This window comes from Schistocerca gregaria, chromosome 2 (genome assembly GCF_023897955.1).
Source record: "Schistocerca gregaria isolate iqSchGreg1 chromosome 2, iqSchGreg1.2, whole genome shotgun sequence".
NCBI lineage: Eukaryota > Metazoa > Arthropoda > Insecta > Orthoptera > Acrididae > Schistocerca > Schistocerca gregaria.
Window position 1 is genome coordinate 1,009,886,203 of NC_064921.1, and position 24,034 is coordinate 1,009,910,236.

Genomic DNA, 24,034 nt, shown 5'->3' on the forward strand with positions numbered 1-24,034 from the left:
TACACAGAAATCACATCGGATGTACTTTTGCTTTGGGACAAGAGTTTTTTCCCGAACAAAAGACGTATGCGGTCAATTGGATCACTGGACATGCGACGTAATATCTGTTTTCGTACGATATTAAGTCCGTGAAGGATTACTGAATATACTTACAAGAATAACACGAGCTCATACGGAGTCATACGAAATAGAGGACTTACTTTTCCAATTTTTTTAGGAAGTGTTTTTCACAACCCGACCGACAGCTGGGGTGTCCCAGAAATGAGAAGACTCTTGCAGTAGAAGAACTAGAGACAGCACTGCACGGTTCAAATATACTGGCACATTGCACACTGAGAAGACAACTGACCCCTGTCTCTTGGCGGCAGATCTGCCTGGATTATGCTTCAAATGGCTTTGAGCACTATGGGCCTTAACTTCTCAGGTCATCAGTCCCCTAGAACTTAGAACTACTGAAACCTAACTAACCTAAGGACATCACACACAATGCCCGAGGCAGGATTCGAACCTGCCACCGTAGCGGTCGCGCGGTTCCAGACTGAAGCGCCTAGAACCGCTCGGCCACACCGGCCAGCTTTGATTCATTGCTTCAACTTCCATCAATATCATAGGAAACTTCTTAATTTCGTCGTCTACAGGGTGGTCAGAAACAGTCTGAAAAGCTTGTGTGTTGCAGGCTAGATTGTGCAGAGTACGTAAGAAAGAAAATTCCATACGTTGAGCCGTTCAAGCATGAAGATTCAACAATTGGACGGTAGTAAGGCTGAGAAGTCACCTACGTTCTCATTTACTCTATGAAACAACTGACGCTAACTGACAGTAGACAGACGGTGGGCCGCCTGTTTCTGTGCATGCAACGCCGTGATTGGCTAACTTCAATGCTAATTATCTCCGAAACGCTGCAATGTATAATTTTTTTCTGAACAGTTATTTCTCAGCACAACCTGACCTGCAACACCCATACAAGCTTTTCTGGTTGTATCTGAGCTTACTGTACATCATGACAAACACAGGGTGGAGCACGAAATGTGTTACCATTTTGTTTTTGAATATAAACTTTATTGACAATACAATATGAGAGGAACATATACTACAATGAAGAGCCGTCCATGGAGATTTGTTCTAACTCAGCACATGCTCAATACGTCCACCATTTCGTTTCCCAACTTCCTTCAAACGAACACTGAACTTAGTGGTTACTCTACGGCACATGTCTTCCGTAATTTCACTGCAAGCTTGAAGAATAAGTCCTCTGAGCTCAATTAAATTTTACAGCTTCTTGCTACTGCCTTGCCCTTCAACACGCAGTTGTTAATTCAAGATGGAGCAAGGCCACATACTGCAAACACTGTGGTGGAGTTTTTACACGAGCATTTCGACATGTGGGTCATTTCACTCAAGTTTCCAGGTCGCTTCAGTGACGGACAAAAATGGATCCCCCCAAAAGTCCAGACCACAATCCATGTGACATTTTTCTTTGAGAGTACCTTAAGGAAAAATTTTCCCGAAACGTCCACGTGATTTAATGGAGCTCAGAAGACGTATTCTTCAAGCTTGCAGCGAAATTAAGGAAGACATGTGCCGTAGGGTAATCACTAACTTCAGTGTTCGTTTGAAGGAAGTTAGGAAACGAAATGGTGGACGTATTGAGCATGTGCTGAGTTAGAATAAATCTCCACTGACGGCTCTGTATTGTGCTATATGTTCCTTTCAGACTGTATTGACAATAAAGTTTATATTCAGAAACAAAATTTTAACACATTTCGTGCGCCATCCTGTATATCGCCAAGTTCATTTAAAATCGTTATATTTGGTGTGATGGTCAGGCCTACTTTGCATGAGCAAGCGCTGTTACATCTTCACGATAAAAAGAAAATGAGAAAGTGGATTCTCGACTCAGTGGCCTGTGAGACCACGCCACGGAGCCCACTGTCCTGCGGTGCGACAGCAGACAGACACTTACCAGCAGAGCTCTATGAGGCGCTGCGCCTGGCTGGTAGACTGCCGGGTGACCTCCTCGTTGACCAGCTGCGAGAAGCGCGACACGCATGAGTCCCAGTCGTCAGAAACTGTCGAGTAGCAGCGGCTGTACTGCAGGTACCCTGCAACAGCCACACACCAGCTGACGCTCTGGACTGGGTACGTAACGAGTGTTACATGTTACACGCTTATTTTCTACAATGATTATGTTCGGCATCACAGCTGGAAAATTGTGTGAAAATATTGAATAAAAAAAAGGGCAGCTTTTTTGCGTTTGGCACATACTCTCAGCAACACTGAAAATAGCGCAAGCAGAGGGAATAAAGATACAAATACGAAATTTTGCGGATATCCAATGTGAGATCCGATAAGCACGTGATACAAATTTGGTGACAATGCGCATGCCCACAGACCCTGCAGCAGTCCCGCAACCGGGCGCGGGGACTATTTAAAAGGCATATAGTGGACGACTCAAACACTTGCCGATCACATACCGACTCGAGCAGGACTTTAGAAGGCTCAAAATGCCAGGTAGAGGGGTCTACTCAACTGCATGAAAACAGCAGGCTGGTCGAAACGACAGACGATACTGGGAGTCGTGGATACGAGATGGCACTCGTGTGTCACGTACTTGTTCTGGACTGATTAGGAAGACGACAAGGGGCGAGAGAATCGTAGAATCTACCGGCCAACGATCAGTGATCGTACAGTATCTGACTTCACGATACAAGCATATTCAGGGTGTTACAAAAAGGTACGGCCAACCTTTCAGGAAACATTCCTCACACACAAATAAAGAAAAGATGTTATGAGGACATGTGTCCGGAAATGCTTAATTTCCATGTTAGAGCTCCTTTTAGTCAGTATGGTCTGTACTTCCTCGATTCACCGACAGTTGGCCCAATTGAAGGAAGGTAATGTTGACTTCAGTGCTTGTGTTGACATGCGACTCATTGCTCTACAGTACTAGCATCAAACTCGTCAGTACGTAGCATCAACAGGTTAGTGTTCATCACGAGCGTGATTTTGCAGTGAGTGCAATGTTTACAAATGGGAAGTTGGCAGATGCCCTTTTGATGTATGGATTAGCACGGGGCAATAGCCGTGGCGTGGTACGTTTGTATCGACACAGATTTCCAGAACGAAAGTGTCCCGACAGGAAGATGTTCGAAGCAACTGATCGGCATCCTTGGGAGCACGGAACATTCCAGCCTATGACTCGCGACTGGGGAAGACCTAGAACGACGAGGACACCAGCAATGGACGAGGCAATTCTTTGTGCAGTTGACGATAACCCTAATGTCAGCGTCAGAGAAGCTGCTGCTGTACAAAGTAACGTTGACCACGTCACTGTATGGAGAGTGCTACGGAGAACCAGTTGTTTCCGTACCATGTACAACGTGTGCAGGCACTACCAGCAGCTGATTGGCCTCCACGGGGGCACTTCTGCGAATGGTTCATCCAACAATATGTCAATCCTCATTTCAGTGCAAATGTTCTCTTTACGGATGAAGCCTCATTTCGACGTGATCAAATTGTAAATTTTCACAATCAACATACGTGGGCGGACAAGAATCAGCACGCTATTGTGCAATCACGTCATCAATACAGATTTTCTGTGAACGTTTGGGCAGGCACTGTTGGTGATGTCTCAATTGGGAACATGTTCTTCCAGCTACGCTCAATGGAGCACGTTATCATGATTTCATACGGGAAACTCTACCTGTGCTGCTAGAACATGTGCCTTTACAAGTACGACACAACATATGGTTCATGCACGATGGAACTCCTGCACATTTCAGTCGAAGTGTTCGTACGCTTCTCAAATGGCTCTGAGCACTATGGAACTCAACTGCTGTGGTTATCAGTCCCCTAGAACTTATAACTACTTAAACCTAACTAACCTAAGGACATCACACACACCCATGCCTGAGGCAGGATTCGAACCTGCGACCGTAGCAATCGCACGGTTCCGGACTGCGCGCCTAGAACCGCGAGACCACCGCGGCCGTATACGCTTCTCAACAACAGATTCGGTGACCGATGGATTGGTAGAGGCGGACCAATTCCACGGCCTCCACGCTCTCCTGACATCAACCCTCTTGACTTTCCTTTATGGGGGCTTTTGAAAGCTCTTGTCTACGCAACCCCGGTACAAAAAGTAGAGACTCTTCGTGCTCGTATTGTGGACGGCTGTGATACAATACGGCATTCTCCAGGGCTGCATCAGCGCATCAGGGATTCCATGCGACGGAGGATGGATGCATGTATCAACGCCAACGGAGGACATATTGGACATTTCCTGTAACAAAGTGTTTGAAGTCACGCTGGTACGTTCTGTTGATGTGTGTTTCCATTCCATGATTAATGTGATTTGAAGAGAAGTAATAAAATGAGCTCTAACATGGAAAGTAAGCGTTTCCGGACACATGTCCACATAACATATTTTCTTTCTTTGTGTGTGAGTGATGTTTCCTGAACGTTTCGCCGTACCTTTTGTAACACCCTGCATATGTGTGCCAGCTGTTTCACAAGCTATTTCCAGGCGCCTAGGGCATGCGATTTTCAGTCCACTCAGCTTCACGTGTACCGCAATTTACACTGAGACTTTGGCGACTCTGTGCACAGTGGTTCCAAGCCAGACCGACGTCAATTGTCACAGACTGGCAAAACGTTGTGTTTAGTTACAAATTTACATTCGTTTTTGGTATGGATGATAACCGCATACGGGTATGGAGGCAGCCTGGTGAGCGGTATAGTTCCATCCACGCTGTCCCGCGCCACACCTCCCGCAGAACCGGCGACATGGTGTGGGGCTCTAGCATACGATAGTCGGTCCCCTGTAATTGTGGTACGTGTAACTTTTAAACGGCCCAGCATTACCACGATGACATTATTCAACCCCATGTGGGACCTTTCCTACATGGTCTCCCAGGGGACCTTTTCAGCAAGATAACGCTAATCCGCAAGCAGTTTGAGTTGCTGAAGACTTCCTACGTCATATTCTGACTCTTACATGGCCAGCCTCCTCCCCGGACTTTTCCCCTGTAGAACATGTGTGGGAACAGCTGAAACACCAGATGCCGCCGTGTCACTCTGTACATGACTTAGAGGTGGCTGCTCAATATTTGTGGGCCAGTTTTCCTCAGTACAACATTAGACGTCTAATCAGTTCGGTGCCGGATCGCGCTGACCTGTGTTTTGTAGCAAAAGTTTATACAACGCGTTATTAATGTTGCACTGCATTTTCCTACGTGCACTCACTGCATTTGTTGATGTATAATGTTTTTGGGATTGAGTGAATCTCTCATATGAATCATTACCTTTAACAAGTTCCATTTCGATTTGATGTTTCCTTCTTAGTGATCTATTTCAGTGATGCTAAGTGTATGCCGTGTATTGTCATATGAGATATTTATAACACTACTACTTTATTGGAAAATTTTTATCTTTTATAATGAATTAGTGATATTGAAAGTGATAAATATTTGCAAAAATAATCCCTGAACAGCTTTTACAGAAGTAGGTATAACATCAATAGCTACGTAATGCATCTACATATACAGGGTGGTCCACTGATATTGACTGGGCCAAATATCTAATGAAATATGCATCAAACGAAAAAACTGCAAAGAACGAAACTCGTCTAGCTTGAAGGGGGAAAACAGATGGTGCTATGCTAGATGGCGCTGCCATAGGTCAAACGCATATCAACTGCGTTTTTGAAAAATAGTAACCCCCATTTTTATTGCATATTCTTGTAGCTCGTAAATAAATGTGAATGTTTTAGTTGGACCACTTTTCGCTTTGTGATAGATGGCGCTGTAATAGCCACAAACGTATAAGTACGCGGTATTACGAAACATTGCGCCAGTACGGACGGTATTTGCTTCGTGATGCATTACCCGTGTTAAAATGGAGTGTTTACTAATTGCGGAAAAGGTCGATATCATGTTGATATATGGCTATTGTGATCAAAATGACCAACGGGCGTGTGCTATGTATGCTGCTCGGTATCCTGGAAGACATCATCTAAGTGTCCGGACCGGATAGTCACGTTATTTAAGGAAACAGGACATATTCAACCACATGTGAAACGTTAACCACGACCTGCAACAAATGATGAGGCCCAAGTAGGTGTGTTAGCTGCTGTAGCGGCTAATCCGCACATTAGTAGCAGACAAATGGAGCGAGAATCGGGAATCTCAAAAACATCAGTGTAGTGAATGCTATATCAACATCGATTGTAAACGTACCATATGTGTATGCACCAGGAATTGCATGGCGTACAGTTCTGCCACTGAGCACAAGGGAAATTACTGGACCATGACAGATTTTTTGGACGCGTTCTATTTAGCGACGAAGCGTCATTCTCCAACGGCGGTAAAGTAAACCGGCATAATTTACACTATTCGGCAACGGAAAATTCACGATGGCTGCGACAAGTGGAATATCAGCGACTTTGGCCAGTTAATGTATGGTGCGGCATTATGGGAGGAAGGATAATTGGCCCCCATTTTATCGATGGCAATCTAAATGGTGCAATGTATGCTAATTTCCTACATAATGTTCTACCGATGTTACTACAAGATGTTTCAATGCATGACAGAATGGCGATAACTTCTAACATGATAGATGTCCGGCACAGAGCTCGCGAGTGATTGAAGCGGTATTGAATAGCATATTTCATGACAGATGGATTGGTCGTCGAAGCACCATACCATGGCCCGCACGTTCACCGTATCTGACGTCCCCAGTTTTATTTCTGTAGGGAAAGGTGAAGGATATTTGCTATCGTGATCCACCGACAACCCCTGACAACATTCGTCAGCGCATTGTCAATGCATGTGCTAACATTACGGAAGGCGACCTACTCGCTGTTGAGAGGAATGTAGTTACACGTATTACCAAATACAATGAGGTTGAGGGACATCAAATTGAGCATTTATTGCATTAATGTTACATTTATAGGTAATCACGCTGTAACAGCATGCATTCTCAGAATGATAAGTTCGCAAAGGTCCATGTATCACATTGGAACAACGGAAACAAATGTTCGAACGTACCTACGTTCTGTATTTTAATTTTAAAAAGCTACCTGTTACCAATTGGTCGTCTAAAATTGTGAGCCATATGTTTGTGACTATTACAGCGCCATCTATCAGAAAGCGAAGAAAGTGGTCCAACTAAAACATTCATATTTCTTTACGTACTACACGAATATGTAATAAAAAATTGGGGTTCCTGTTTTAAAAAAACGAAGTTGATATCCGTTTCACCTATGGCAGCGCCAACTAGCGGGCCAACCATAGTGCCACCTGGTTTTCCCCTTCAAGCTTGACACGTTTCGTTCTTTGTAGTTTTTTCGTTTGACGCTTATTTCGTGAGATATGTTGCCCGGTCATTTTCAATGGACTACCACGTATATCCCGCAGTGCCAAGAAATACGTGACAGACTGTGTATATCGTACCAAGCAATAAGGTTGCTTCCCATTCCACTCACTTGTAGATTGAGGAAAGGATGATCACTAAAATTCCCCTGTGTACGCTGTTATTAGTAAAATCTTGTATTCGCACCTTGAGAACTCTTATTAAATTCCTCCCCTAATAATGGTTTTTGAAACTTGCTTAGTAGAATTTTGTGCGACAGTTGTTCTATTGGCTATCATTTAATGTATTTTAACAATTCCATGACTCTTGAACATGAGCCAAACAAACTTCTGAAAATTCGTGCTGTGATTCTTTATATGCGTTGTTACTCATTTTTCATGGATCCAACACGCTTGAACTATATTCTAGGATGGTTCGCAAGTGGGACTAGTAATCAATTTCCTTTGTAGACAGGTATTTCCCAGTTTCCTGGGAAGGAATGGAACTATGCCACCTGGCCTACCTACGATTTGGCCTATGTGATGACTTTGTTTCATATCTACGCAAATTGTTACACTCAAGTATTTATTTGAGTTGACAGGTTCAAGCTGTGGCTCACTGATTTGCTGGTACTAGCATTTAAGGTTTTGTGCTATGAGAAGTGTATGATTTTACATATACCAACATTTAAGGCAAGTAGAACAGCTCTGCATCACTTTCAAATCTTATCGTCATCTGACGGGGTTCTAGTGCAGCTTTATGCTGACACTGCTTGGTTACAGAAAGCTTCAGCATCTGTATAAAATTAAGAGTGCTATTAATATTACTTGCAAGATCAATAATGTACAATATCAACAGCGTAAATCTTAACGCTTTCACACACTTCCCTTGGGAACACATGACGTTATTTCCGTTTTTGCGATGCAGTAAAGTAAAGTCGTGTGGCATTAATAGCTGAGAGACTGAGAAGGACTGATTCAGCCATCTAGTTGGCCACATTTCCCTACCCTTCGTACCTACAGGCACCTTTTCGGCGCGAAGTTTGAGAGCTGTGCCCGTAACTGTACCTGTTAAGTCTCGGCGATTGTAATGGATACGTGTCATGTAGCGTGAGGTTCGTGTCGGACATGACGACAGATGAGAGAACATCACAGTGAGTGCCGAGCCTAACGTCCCCATTCGGATGGATATAACATTCTGCATTTTCCCTATAAATAAATCCTCATCCACTTATAAATTTAGATCATATCCCTTTGTGATATTACTTACGGTAATAAGCGTCGTCGGGATACTGGGTTAATGCTTTTCAGAATAGAATATTTAGTCCATCCACGCTCTCCGTGTCTACCAAGATGTTGTGTTTAACGGGGAATTTTATTTTCCATGACCATTGTTTTCGAAATTCATGCTGGTTGGCATCAAAGTATTTTCGTTCCATATACATCGATATCAGCGTTATGTGAGACGTGAGGGCAAAGTTTGGGGAAACATCGAAGACACAGAGAAATATCTGGGGCGTCAAGAACGATCTAAATACGTGGAACAAACCGTGCACTGTTGACCACTCACATTATCACGTTCGATGCTGCGACAGAAAAGCGTACAAGTGTAATATCACAGTATGCACTACAACAAGGAAGTGCAGTGGGGAAATAACATTTTAGTCTTCTATCAGCATATTTAATGCCTCTTGGCACCAGTGTTAACAAGTACGCATGACTCGCTATCGCGCATGCGCTCTAGAGGCTATAGCCAGTTCCAGTACAACATCCGTTGCTGCCGTACTGCGGTCGCAAAGTGGTGCCGGGGCTGTTTCCCAGATACGTAATTGCAATATGACGATGTGTTACCATACTATAGTTTTTAATTTTTGGTGTTCTCCATTATGGGAAGATCGTAGTTCCTTTTATTCTGAAGAAGGTATGGTTATCCTAACTGAAACCTAGGTAAATCTAGGTAAACATTACAACTGAGGCTGTTGTTAATTGAAAATTAAAAATAGTGTATTTCAGTTTCACTTAGGCTTTAACCAAATTCTGGCTGGCTTCTAACATGTTAGCAAACAATAGGAATGTGCAGGCTGGACAGAAAAGTAATTTTTGCAAAAAGACGATACCTGCTGATGTCCTACTACATCTACATCCATACTCCTCAAACCACCTGACGCTGTGTGGCGGAGAGTACCTTGAGTACCCCTATCGGTTCTCCCTTCTATTCCAGTCTCGTACTGTTCGTGGAAAGAAGGATTGTCGGTATGCCTCTGTGTGCGCTCTAATCTCTGTGATTTTTTCCTCATGGTATCTTCGCGACATATACATAGGAGAGAGCAATATACTGCCTGACTCCTCGGTGAAGGCATGTTCTCGGAAGTTCTACAAAAGCCCGTACCGAGCAACTGAGCGTCTCTCCTGCAGAGTCTTCCACTGGAGTTTATCCATCATCTCCGTAACTCTTCCGCGATTACTAAATAATCCTGTAACGAATCATGCTGCTCTCCGTTGGATCTTCTCTATCTCTTCTATCAATCCTATCTGGTACGAATCCCACATTGCTGAGCAGTATTCAAGCAGTGGGGGAACAAGTGTACTATAACCTACTTCCTTTGTTTTCGGATTGCTTTTCCATAAGATTCTTCCAATGAATCTCAGTCTGGCATCTGCTTTACCGACGATCAACTTTATATGATCATTCCATTTTCAATCACTCCTAATGCGAACTCCCAGTTCATTTATGGAATTAACTAATTGCAGTTGCTGACCTGCTATATTGTTGCTAAATGATAAGGGATCTATCTTTCTATGTACTCGCGGCACATTACACGTGTCTACAATTCAGATTCAATTGCCATTCCCTGCACCATGCGTCAATTCGCTGCAGATCCTCCTGCATTTCAGTACAATTTTCGATTGATACAACCTCTCGATATACCACAGCTACATTCGCAAAAAGCCTCAGTGAACTTCCTATGTCATTCACAAGGTCGTTTATGTATATTGTGAATAGCAACTGTCCTATGACACTCCCCTGCGGCACACCTGAAATCACTCTCACTTCAGAAGACTTCTCTTCATTGAGAATGGCATGCTGCGTTCTGTTATCTAGGATCTCTTCAATCCAATGACACAATTGGCCTTAAAAGCCATATTCTGTTAATTTATTCATTAAACGACTGTGGGGAACTGTATCAAACGCCTTGCGGAAGTCAAGAAACACGGCATCTACCTGGGAACCCGTGTCTTTGGCCCTCTGAATCTTGTTCACGAATAGCGCGAGCTGGGTTTCACATGATCATCTTTTTCGAAACCTATGTTGATTCCTACAGAGTAGATTAATAGTCCCCAGAGAAGTTATTATACTGGAACATTATAGTTCTACAACTGATCGACATTAGAGATTTAAGTCTATAGTTCTGCACATCTGTTCGACGTCCCTTCTTGGAAACGGGGATGACCTCTGCCCTTTTCCAATCCATTGGAAAGCTACGCTCTTCTAGTGACCTACACTACACCGCTGCAAGAAGGAGGCAAGTTCCTTCGCGTAGTCTGTGTAAAATCGAACTGGTATACCATCAGGTCCAGCGGCCTTTCCTCTTTTGAGTGATTTTAACTGTTTCTCCATCCCTTTGTCGTCTATTTCGATATCTACCATTTTGTCATGCGTGCGACAATCTAGAGAAGGAACTACAGTGCAGTCTTCCTCTGTGAAACAGCTTTGGAAAAAGACATTTAGTAATTTGGCTTTTAGTCTGTCATCCTCTGTTTCAGTACGATTTTGGTCACAGAGTGTCTGGACATTTTGTTTTGAACCACCTACCTCTTTTACGTAAGACCCAGAGTTCTTAGGATTTTCTGCCGAATCAGTACATAGAACTTTACTTTCGAATTCATTGAATGCCTCTCGCATAGCCCTCCTCACACTACATTTCGCTCCGCGTAATTTTTGTTTGTCTGCAAGGCTTTGGCTATGTTTATGTTTGCTGTGAAGTTCCCTTAGCTTCCGCAGCAGTTTTATATTACGGTTGTTGTACCACGGTGGCTCTTTTCCATCTCTTACGATCTTGCTTGGCACATACTCATCAAATACATACTGTACGATGGTTTTGAACTTTGTCCACTGATCCTCAACACTATCTGTACTTGAGAGAAAACCTCTGTGTTGAGCCGTCAAGTACTCTGAAATCTGCTTTTTGTCACTTTTACTAAACAGAAAAATCTTCCTACCTTTTTTAATATTTCCATTTACCGCTGAAATAATCGATGCAGTAACCAATTTATCATCGCTGATTCCCTGTTCTGCTTTAACTGTTTCAAATAGTTCGGGTCTGTTTGTCACCAGACGGTCTAATATGTTATCGCCACGAGTCGGTTCTCTGTTTAACGGCTCAAGGTAGTTTTCAGACAAAGCAGTTTCAAAAAATTTCACCTAGTTCTTTGTCCCTGCCTCCCGTTATGAACGTTTGAGTCTCCCAGTTATATCCGACAAATTAAAATCTCCACCCAGCACTTCTTCAGAATAAAAGGAACTAGGATTTGTCCATAATGGGCAACGTCAAAAACTAAAAACTCTCGAGGCTATAGCGAGTTCCAGTACAACATCCATTGCTGCCGTACTGCGGTCGTGAAGTGGGGCCGATGCTATTTAACAGATAAGTAATTGCAATGTGACGATGTATTATTGTTTTATAGTTTTTAATTTTTGATGTTTTCCATTATGGACAAATCGTAGTTTCTTTTATTCTGAAGAAGGTTGGGTTATAGCAACTGAAGCCTAGGTAAATCTAGGTAAACGCTGCAACTTAGGCTTTTGTTAATTTAAAATTAAGATTAGTGTATTTCAGATTCACATACTCTGGCTTCTAACAAGTTAGAAAACAATAGGAATGTGCAAGCTTAAAAGAAAAGTAATTTTTGCGAAAAGCCGATACCTGCTGATGTCCTTAACCCAATCACAATAACAAGTATTGCTCCTAAAGGGAATGAGGTGGAGCAGACAGGGCAAGCAATTAGCTAATAACACAATAGGCGGAGAGCGAAGCCAATAGAGCTGGCACGAGGTGGGGGCCTCGTAGTGCCGCAGTATACTCACTTTCGCGGAAGCCGGGGTCGTCACAGAGGAACATGAAGAAGTAGCGCGCCGCCGCCACCTGTTCGTCCAACAGGCGCCGCATCGGCTCGTCGATGCAGCGCGAGTACGAGTCGATGCACGACATGCCCGTCTTGAAACCCCTGCAACCACAGACGCACAGTCACTCCCTCCACAGCAATAGCCAGTGCGTTTAGCAGTAAATGTAAATTTCAAATACTGAAGGTGGCACGGCTCAAATACAGGGAGCGAAAGGCTATTTACAATTTGTACAGAAAGCAGGTGGCAGTTACAAGAGTCGACGGGTATGAGAGGGAAGCAGTGGTTGGGAAGGGAGTGAGACAGGGTTGTAGCCTGTGCCCGATGTTATTCAAGCTGTATATTGAGCAAGCAGGAAAGGAAACAAAAGAAAAGGTCGGAGTACGTATTAAAAACCATAGAGAAGAAATGAAATCTTTGAGGTTCGGCGATGACATTGTAATTCTGTCAGAGACAGCAAAGGACTTGGAAGATCAGTTGAACGGAATGGACAGTGTCTTGAATGAAGGGTATAAGATGAACACCAACAAAAGCAAAACGAGGATAATGGAGTAAAGGAGTTTTCCTATTTGGGGAGCAAAATAACTGATGATGGTCGAAGTAGAGAGGATATAAAATGTAGACTGACAATGACAAGGAAAGCGTTTCTTAAGAAGAGACATTTGTTAACATCGAGTATAGATTTAAGCGTCAGGAAGTCGTTTCTGAAAGTATTTTTATGCACTGTAGCTATGTATGGAAGTGAAATGTGGACGATAAATAGTTTAGACAAGAAGAGAATAGAAGTTTTCGAAATGTGGTGCTACAGAAGAATGCTGAAGATTAGATGGGTAGATCACATAACTAATGAGGAGGTATTGAATAGAATTGGGGAGAAGAGGAGCTTGTGGCACAACTTGACTAGAAGAAGATCGGTTGGTAGAACATGTTTGAGACATCGAGGGATCACCGATTTAGTATTGGAGGGCAGCGTGGAGGGTAAAAATCGTAGAGGGAGACCAAGAGGTGAATATACTATGGCGATTCAGAAGGATGTAGGCTGCAGTACGTACTGGGAGATGAAGAAGCTTGCACAGGTTAGAGTAGCATAGAGAGCTGCATCAAACCAGTCTCAGGACTGAAGACCTCAACAACAACAACAGCCAGTCCATAACATAAAATGCTAGGAGATGAAATAAGCTATACTTCCTAAATTACGGTGTCGACGAATTCTCAACTGACATTAATGCCTCTTATCAGCTTTACTACACGGCTAAAAAGTAGTGCAATGGCAGTTGCTACTTGGCCTTGCGATGGGGTCCAGGAGCTATGAATATTTGATTTACATTATTTCAGATAATTATTGATGGAATTTAAAAGTTTAAAATGCTGTTAGAACCTACTCAAGCTAGAAAATGTGTACTGGGCGATTCGGCTGCCCCAACGATTTTCTCTTATGCAACCCACAATGTTATATCAAGCCTTCAAAAACGGCGCCCAAGTTTTCCAAAGTCTCCCGATCGCTACGGGCAAACTACTAGTCATACAGAAAAAATGAACAAGCCCTTTTTGTAGGAAATATAATGTACGAGGCATGAAAGACTGTACCTTAATCTACGCACTGACGCCAGTACAGTCTGATTCTTCCTTGTTTACGTTGTGTACTGAGTGTTTAAGACGCCTCTGATAATAGGGAGTACCACCGACTGTGAAGTACGGGCTGTTCTAAGATTTCTTACTGCTAAAGGCCTAAAAGCAATCGATATCCATCGTGAGATCTGCGCAGTTTACAGAGAAAACGTTATGAGTGTTGGAGTGGTAAAAAAGTAGGTGAGAGCATTTACAGATGGTGATGGTCAACGCAGTGGGCATCCTTCGGTCGTTACCGAAAGTTTGGTGCAGGAAGTGGACAATAAGGTGAGAGAAAAGAGACGCTTTACGATTTCCTCCTTGGGGGATGACATTCCTAATATTTCTCGTAGTGTTTTGTTTGGCATTGTGACCGAGCACTTGAATTTACCGAAAATTGTCCGCACGTTGATGGATATGCACAAAACCAAACGTTTAGACAGTGCACTGACAGCGCTACCACACCGACGGTGATGATTTCTTAAGCCAAATTTTTTGGGGCGATGAAACATCACACCAGAATCAAAGCAACACTCTATGGAAGTTGAGCAAGGGCATCGTTTTGCTGCAAGACAATTCCCGTCCGCATGTGGCGAATCAGACCAAAGATCTCATCACATCTTTTCGATGGGAAACTCTAGATCATCCTCCGTACAGCCCCGATCATGCGCCCAGTGACTGCCATCTGTTCCTGCACTTGAAGAAACACCTGGGCGGTCAGCGTCTTCAAGACGATGACGAAGTCAAAATAGCAGTGATGCAGTGGTTAACAAGTCAGGCGGCAGACTTGTGGGAGGAGTGTACACAAAATCTGGTACAACGTAATGACAGGTGCCTCAATATTGACGTAAATTATGTATAAAAGTAGATTAAGTTACAGGCTTTCCTGTAAAAATAAAATTATTGAGTTATTTTAGCAAGTCTTTTTTAAAATTTCAAAACGGTACTTACTTAAAAACACCCCTCGTACTTATATCTTGTACTGGGAGACGCTTTCGCTAACTTCATCTCATTGAAGGAAATTTAATGTAGTTAAATTTTGTTCTGGAATTTGTTTTCGCTGACAGTCATAATTTTCGAATTACTGAAGACAAACGTAGAAAAGTGACCTCCAGTCGCATCTCCACCCCACACTCATTCCTCACCAGTCAGAATTCCCAATGTGTTGTCCGTGCACTTCCTTTTGCAACCTTCCGACTACATGAACTACTCCCAATATACGACCTGTTTTGGTCTATACTGATTGGTCTCTTACGGCACCAGTATAGTCGGCTACTTCTGTAACATTTATTAATTTAAACGTGCCCATGAGGGTAATTATAGAGAAACGGCTTTTTTAAATGTTGCGCTAAAACTAATTTCGAGCTCATTTGGCGATAGAAGCACTTCTACCCGGTATTGGTTCCCTCGCAACGCCCTTTACAATGTTTGCATGTATTTCACCTGACGCGGTCAACAAGTCTACCTCATTATTGTAGATTATTAAGTCAAAGTCTGACACGCATATTTATCAAGAATGGGTCCCTCTGCGTTTGTTTGCCATTGTTTAATGAAATGATTTTGTCACTGGCATAATTTTAAAAAGTATCACTTGTGACAGTATGAGAAGGCTGTCACCGTGTAACGTGTCTCGTTATCTGCTTATTGGCCCATTATTGCTTTGGCTGCAGATTTGTGCAACTGAAAACTCATACGAAAATAACTCCTAGTGCCTCGTTTGGTCGAATTCCCTAACAACTCCAAACGATATAAAAGGCTGTTTTCCACCCACCTCGTTACTGGGTTTCGACGCCCATTCTTTGTATCACACATGCTGAGATTCACGATAAATGGTCAGGTATAACGGACAGTAGAAAAGTATTGCAGTTATGCTGAAAGATGGTAAAATCTGATCTCATTTCTGTAAATGCTTACCATTGTCACTCACACATTGTACCCACAGTCTCGAGATGTTCCTTATCACTAAGGCCCACATAGAGCTGTGTTGGCATCAAGAGACATTTGAGTGAACAAATGTTCTATGTTTGCGGTATTAGCACTATTTCTCCATTGACTCAAATGTACGCCTAGTTATATCAAATGTAAACGGTTGCGTCGGTTTCAGACTAAATGACGGTCATCCTTAACGTAGTCGTTACCATCATAACATAGCGAAAACGATGTGATGACCGTCACTATATACGTGAAGCTGCCGACATACCCAGTTTCACAACTATAACGACAAAAAATGAAATGAGAAGTATTTTGGACAAGTCAGGAAAACTGCTGGTGAATCCTGTTGATGCCTTGGGTAGATGGAGGGAATATTTTGAAGAGTTGCTCAATGTAGGTGAAAATACAATCAGTAATGTTTCAGATTTCGAGGTAGAATGGGATAGGAATGATGACGGAAATAGGATCGTATTTGAGGAAGTGGAGAAAATGGTCAATAGATTTCAGTGCAATAAAGCAGCTGGGGTGGATGAAATTAAGTCGGAACTCATCAAATACAGTGGAATGTCAGGTCTTAAATGGCTACACAGGATAATTGTAATGGCCTGGGAGTCGGGACAGGTTTCATCAGACTGGACAAAAGCAGTAATCACACCAATCTTTAAACATGGAAACAGAAAAGATTGTAACAACTACAGAGGTATCTCTTTAATCAGCGTTGTGGGTAAAATTTTCTCAGGTATTGTTAAAAGGAAAGTGCGAGTATTAGTTGAGGACCAATTGGATGAAAATCAGTGTGGCTTTAGGCCTCTTAGAGGTAGTCAGGACCAGATCTTTAGCTCACGGCAAATAATGGAGAAGTGTTACGAGTGGAACAGGGAATTGTATCTATGCTTTATAGATCTAGATATGGCATATGACCGGGTTCCTAGGAGGAAGTTATTGTCTGTTCTACGAGATTATGGAATAGGAGGCAAACTTTTGCAAGCAATTAAAGGTGTTTACATGGATAGTCAGGCAGCAGTTAGAGTTGACGGTAAATTGAGTTCATGGTTCAGAGTTGTTTCAGGGGTAAGACAAGGCTGCAACCTGTCTCCACTGTTGTGCATATGATTTATGGATCATATGTTGAAAACAATGGACTGGCCGGGTGAGATTAAAATATGTGAACACAAAATAAACAGTCTTGCATATGCGGATGACTTACTTATGATGGCAGATTCGATTGAAAGTTTGCAAAGTAATATTTCAGAGCTAGATCTGAAATGTAAGGACTATGGTATGAAGATTAGCATCTCCAAAAGGAAAGTAATCTCAGTGGGAAAGAAATATAAACGGATTGAGTGCCAAATAGAAGAAACAAAGTTAGAACAGGTCGACGGTTTCAAGTACTTAGGATGCATATTCTCACAGGATGGCAACATAGTGAATGAACTGGAAGCGAGGTGTAGCAAAGCTAATGCAGTGAGCGCTCAACTACGATCTACTCTCTTCTGCAAGGAGGAAGTCAGTACCAAGACTAAGTTATCTGTGCACCTTTCAATCTTTCGACCAACTTTGTTGTATGGGAGCGAAAGCTGGGTGGATTCAGGGTACCTTATCAACAAGGTTGAGGTTACGGATATGAAAGTAGCTAGGATGATTGCAGGTACTAGTAGATGGGAACTATGGCAGGAGGGTGTCCACAATGAGGAAATCAAAGAAAAACTGGAAATGAACTCTATGGATGTAGCAGTCAGGGCGAACAGGCTTAGATGGTGGGGTCATGTTACACGCATGGGAGAAGCAAGGTTACCCAAGAGACTCATGGGTTCAGCAGTAGAGGGTAGGAGGAGTTGGGGCAGACAAAGGAGAAGGTACCTGGATTCGGTTAAGAATGATTTTGAAGTACTAGGTTTAACATCAGAAGAGGCACCAGTGTTAGCACTGAATAGGGGATCGTGGAGGAATTTTATACGGGGGCTATGCTCCAGACTGAACGCTCAAAGGCATAAGCAGTCTTAAAGATGACGACGATGATGATGATGATAACTACATATAATCACAAAACTGTGTGCAGAATTATTAAGGAACTATCTGTTGTCCAGTATATACAGCAGATAATACCAAGTCGAGATCTGTTGTATGGCAAAATACTATTCACCAAATGTTCTTTCAGAGTGTCTATTTTGGTCGACTGCATTTGCGATGTGAAAGTGCTGATGTAAATGTGGCTATGTGTACTGTGTGTACAGCTTAGGGTCAAACTTCGGATTGTTACCACATTTGTTCTATATCCCTGTTGGTCAGTAATCAATGTGTTGATTTAATCCTACATATTAGGGGTCTTAGTTTAATTTGGAGGTGAGCTTTCGTGCATTAATATCACATTAATTGGTTTACATAATACATTTCTGTAATTGCTTCGTAACAGGTATCAGTTAATGAGTACAGTCGTTAACGAGTCATAGAAAAAACAAAATCTGTATTTTCAACAAAATTTATATTTTTAACAAAAGTTGTATTTTTTTTAAATCTCTATTTTTAACAATATCTGTGTTTTTATTGAGTTTTCCGAAACCTAAGTTTTGTCACAAAATTTTGGTAAGGCAGATAAAATATCATACTCAGTGTTGCTGATTCGCAGCTTGTGGAGCTAGTACCAAGTGCAGTACTGAAAGACTTCAGTGAGCCGAGTAAGTGGATTATTCGTTAGCCAACACTAGCCATACTTGAATTATTACACTGAGGGACAAATGTATGATTTATACCGAATACAGATTTCAGGTACTGTTTATCTATAAGAGAATTATATTACAAAAGAAATGTAAATATGAGTAGCAATAATATGTCTGAAAGGCTGTTAAACAGTTTTCGAAAGGAACATGTGAAGAAATTAAGGTATTAGCTACAAAAAATATCTTTCTTCATTACTAAACAGAAAGAGATCTTTTTCTTTCCTTCAGACTGCTCTGATCAGTTAGAATACGATGTGAGGCACAACGCAATCACTTTAATGTAAGTGTAACAGGAAAGGACGACAGTGTAGCGAGAAGCAGTCCGCTTTTTATGAATAGGACACCAGTTTAAGACACCTGCACTTGGAATTTACTTGCCACACCGTCTACATGAGGGGTAAAAGTGGTACAAAAAGTGTGCAACGGATGTCCCATGAAGCCACGGACACGAAGTGCATCAACAGGATCGTTTCAGTGGTATCATCGCTTGTGAATCTAGTACTTGGATAGGCTGTAGAAATCCTTAGCACACGATGTTGATAGTTAGTACCCATTAAAAACAAGTGCCGCTATAAAGTAGTATTTTATGAAACGTGAGTAACTTCTGAGTCAATAGTCCATCTATTATTCACGACCTTTCTATTGCATATCATCCAAAACTCTTCGACTCTCTTCTTCCCTACTTCATCCACAATTCATGGTTCACTCCCATACAACGACGTGCTCCGGGCTTACTTTCTCAAACATTTCTTACAGCTTTTTACCTTATGTCTAATTGTGTAACACAACCTGATTTCACGTTCGTGGTACTCCAAATCTGTTACACTTCACTTATCTTTCTTTCCCATTCGCGGTAACGTTCTTAGTTTTCAATTCTGCCAGTTAGTTAAATAAGAGCTATGTAGATCATTCGAACGATTCTCTTAACGAAATGGTGTGGAAGGGGTCAGTTTACAGGATGTGTATACACGATCAGTGCTGACATTAAATAACACATTATCGTTTTCTTCCTACTCATGTAACTATACTTAACATGATTTTATTTGCCTGGCTGCCAGTTTTTAAATAGAAATTCGTGAATTGAATGAAAGGTGTACTCCAGGAGAAATGACTGCAAATTAGATTTAAAATTAGCTTCGCTACCTGTCAGACATTATATGTTCTTGGATGAATGATTAACAAATTTTATTGTTGCATATTGAACTTATCTCTGAACCGCTGACAGCTTTAACAAAAGGTAATAAAGTTAATTTTTCTCTCTAGCATTGTAGGCATATACAACACTGTTCTTCTCAGATTATGGTGGATTATTCATGACGAATTGCACTAGCGGAAGTATTGAATGGCGTAGTTAAAATGCCTAGCTTCTTAGAGAGGTGCTGACATGACGTTCTTGGGTGAACACCACATATTATTCTTACATTTCGCTTTGGTGGAATGATTATTTTCTTTCTAAGGGGAAATATGCAAAATACGTCAGGAAGCTAATACTTTTGTTTCCAAAGTTTGTAGTTATACGAAGAGCAAAAGCAGTTGAACTTAGTTGTTTGAGAAGCTTAGTGATATTCTACTTCCAGTTCTTTGCATCAAAATGTGCATCCAAAAATTTGGAGGATTGCACCCTACTTACTGACTCCCGGTCGTGTGCATCAATTGTTGGTATGACTACATTCGTTGTCCAGAAATGAATAATTTTTTTTTAAGTTGGGCGGGAGGGAGTCCGTTTTCAGAGAACCACTCAATAAATCTTTGTAGAATATCATTTATTAACTCTTCACTTTCTTTCTCTCTAATGGGAGTTATTATTACAGATGTATTGTCGGCAAAAAGCATGAATTTTGATCGCTGAATGTTAAATGGTAGGTCATTCACATATGTAAGAAATTGGAGTGGACTCAGAATTGAACTCCAGTAACTAAACGATCCTTTTCCGACCCTGTCTGAATTATTCAGCACGATCTTTTGTATTCTGTTTGTCAAGTATGATTCAAGTAAGTTGTGTGACTTACAGAAAACTTGAGTTGCATACACATCTTTTTCATTTTCTCCAATTCGGAGTACTTCTTCAGTGGCAAGAATGTACAGCTAAGGGCTCATTGGGTCACCCTGTAAGACTCCTTTCGGTTGCAGAATGGGGTTCGAAAAAGAGAGGTTGTGTGATATTGTAATTAAGTTGTATTCGAGGATTGACTTGATTATTCTTTCCCATACTCTATCTTCTCCCAATGCGTTTTCCAGTTTTCGGACTATGAGATCTCTTTCCAGTAGGTCAAAGACTTTGGTAAAGCCGATGAACACTGTGTAGAACATTTGTTTCTTTTGTAGCACTTCATCGATGTTTGTCAGAAGAAGCCTGACTGCTGTAAGTCTTGATCTTCCAGATCTGAAACCCATGTGTCGTTCTGGGAGACGACTGTCCACAAAGGCTTGGTTTTTTCGTGTTATCATCTTTGATAACAACTTGAATTGAGTCTTTTCCAGGGCTATGCCGCTGTACTTGTATGGTTCCATTTGGTCTCCTCTACCTTTGTAGAGAACATTTATTGTCGATTGTCTCCATTGTGTCGGAATCAAGTTCCAGGCATTTGTTAAACAGTTTGCTCCATATGTGTTGGAGGGCCTCTTTTGCATCTTTTATATGTTCATTATATATATCATCGGGTCCTGCTGCTTTCTTGTTCTTCAGTGCTTTTATTACTTCATTCACGTCTTCTTCATTTAGAGGTTCCCATATGTTGTCTTTTTCCTTAGTTTGATGTTGTTTCTCTTTCTTTGGGGTGTTGTGAGTCCTCGTTAGTTCAGTATCTTACTGAAATTGTCTTCCCATTCCTTCAGGTCTATATTTGGTGTATAGCCATTTTTCTTAGTCTTGCTGCTATGTATTGGTCTTTCTCTGCTTCATCCGCTTCTCTTTTTGCCTCTCTTTCTATGGATTCTTTTTTCTTTTCTGCTGTTACTTTCTTGTAGATTCTCCTCTCTACTGCGTACAGTTTGTATGTTTCCTCGTCATGCTGGTTGCTTAGTCCGTGGAGGGCTCTTAGAACAGTGTTCCTCTTGCTGTAGCATTCAGCATCGAACCATCTTTTGGCCGTCCTTGTTTTGGGGATTGTTTGTATCACTGAATTTTTTAGGGGGTCTTCTATTTAATCTGTTGCTTTTTCAAGGTCTCCTTCCTCTATGAAAGTTTCTATTTGTGTTAATTGTTCCTGCTGGTTTGTTAATTTTTCTATATCAGTTTTTCTTTCTGTGATTTGATGGGTCTTTCTTGCTGACTGTGACGTGACGATATTTATTTTTATCTTTATTGGAATGTGCTTTCGTATAGGAAAAATGGAGTCATGCCATATTGGTTGAATACTTCCTTCTATGTCTCCTCTTGTTAAAGCGATATCAATGCTGCTTTTCCCATTGTGGCATATGTATGTAGGTAACTGTCTATCGTTAAGTAGGGTGAAACCATCTTCTTCTAGGGTTGCAACGACATGTTTTGTTTTATAGTTTTCTGTGTCTATTCTGCAGTTGAGATCGCCTGCAGTAATGGTGGGTTTGCTGTCGCATTGTTTGATGAGTGTGACTATTTCGTCAATTATTTCTTCAGCATTTGTGTGCTCTTTAAAATGGGCTACAATTATATTTTTGTTAGCTGCTTCTACTAGCATACTATTTTCTTGTTTTATGATTTTTTTGGTGGGCGTCATCCAGGGTTTCAGTAGGGTAGATACTCCTCCCATGGGTCGTCCACTTTCTCCCTTATTTGCCATTAGGTGATAATTGTAGAAATCTTTATGTTGCCAGCTGTCTATCAGGAAGGTCTCTGTTAGAATTGAAAGATCCGAGTTTTGCAGAATGTTTGTTGGTGTTAGGTTAAGAGCACTTTTTACTCCCTCTGTTTTGCACAAGACTGCATTTATTTGTTGCTCTTCTGGCTTTCTTCTTAGTTTAGTTGAGCTCTGCTCCCTATTCGATTGATCGTCTTGGGAAACGAAAACGACGTACTTTTATGTTTTCTGTCCAGAATTCTGGTTCTTGTGAGATTTGTAGCTTTTCAAACGGAATGACTACTTCGGAAGCTTTTTTGTCGCCCAGTGTGCGGAGTTCTTCACTTTATAGTTGTTCCAGTATTCCGTTCTTGTTAAGGTATTTCACTACTGTAGCAGTTGTGGTGGTTCTCTTTAAGTTACCGATGTATAGCCATGCTGTTGTTTGTGGTGCTTGCATTTCTTCGTATTTTTTTGTACCCATTATGGTATTATTATTACTCTGCTTTCTTCTGGACCTTCGGTTCCTCTAGTTCACTAACCTGATTTCGGGTTTTATTATGTTGCTATGTGCATTGATTTGGACTTTCAGCTGATTGTGTTGATGGAACAAAGGAATTTCTGTATATTGTCGTTCCCTCTGGTTTAACTTTGTTGTTGTATTTAGTTTGTATGTTGTTTCCATCAGTTTTGGTTTTCTCTGTTTCTAGGTGGCTTTCCTTTTCTAGAGTTTTCATTATTTGCTTTTGTATTAATATCCCTAGTTGTTTTTTTTAGGAAATCAGTTATCTCCTCCACTTTATACCTCAGTTCTCCCATTTCCGTCTTTTTTTGTTTTTTCCGTTGAGGTTCTTCTCACATCCTGTAGGTGTCTCTTCCGTCTGTCTCTGTCTGCTATGTGCTGTTTCCTGCGTTTCGCCAATAGATGTCGCTAGGTGACTAGCAGTCCACTCCAGAATGAGATTTTCACTCTGTAGCGGAGTGTGCGCTGATATCTCGTCTCCTACCTTCCAGATGAGATACTGGCAGAAGTAAAGCTGTGAGTACCGGGCGTGAGTCGTGCTTCGGTGGCTCAGATGGTAGAGCACTTGTCCGCGAAAGGCAAAGGTCCCGATTTCGAGTCTCAATCGGGCACACAGTTTTAATCTGCCAGGAACTTTCATAGCAGTCCACTGTCCACTATATGCTTTTTCCTGTGATATTCTTAATGAAAGCCAGTTCAATTTCATGCTATTATATCATTTGTATTCTGACGATCATAAACAATTGCTACATGGTGTGCAACAAAAGGCGAAACTATGGTAGAATAATGTTTCAAAGATTAGGTACTTGTCTGAAGTCTATGAGGATTTGTATACATGGTAAAATTGTGGTCCGTGCAGATATCTACTTTCAATTGGAGTCTAGATGATTCTCATACCATCAACATAAATTTACTTCACAAATGTCGTATGGAACAGCAGGCACACACTATCAAAACTGCCCGCCAGGTCAGTACCAGACACTGAAAAATCTCAACACTGCACTTCAGTAGTAATCCACCGGACA

At 41.6% G+C, this 24,034-nt stretch overlaps 1 protein-coding gene across 1 annotated transcript in view; it reads right to left on the bottom strand.

Moving 5' to 3' along the window:
- Window positions 1-24,034, bottom strand: part of LOC126336085 (uncharacterized) — a 54,008-nt gene that overhangs the window by 25,193 nt on the left and 4,781 nt on the right. Inside the window, exons 2-3 of the mRNA XM_049999566.1 lie at window positions 12,436-12,575; window positions 1,964-2,102 (exon numbers count right to left, since the gene is read on the bottom strand). Coding sequence (XP_049855523.1) covers window positions 1,964-2,102; window positions 12,436-12,575 — 279 coding nt within the window. The remainder of the gene's footprint in view (window positions 1-1,963; window positions 2,103-12,435; window positions 12,576-24,034) is intronic.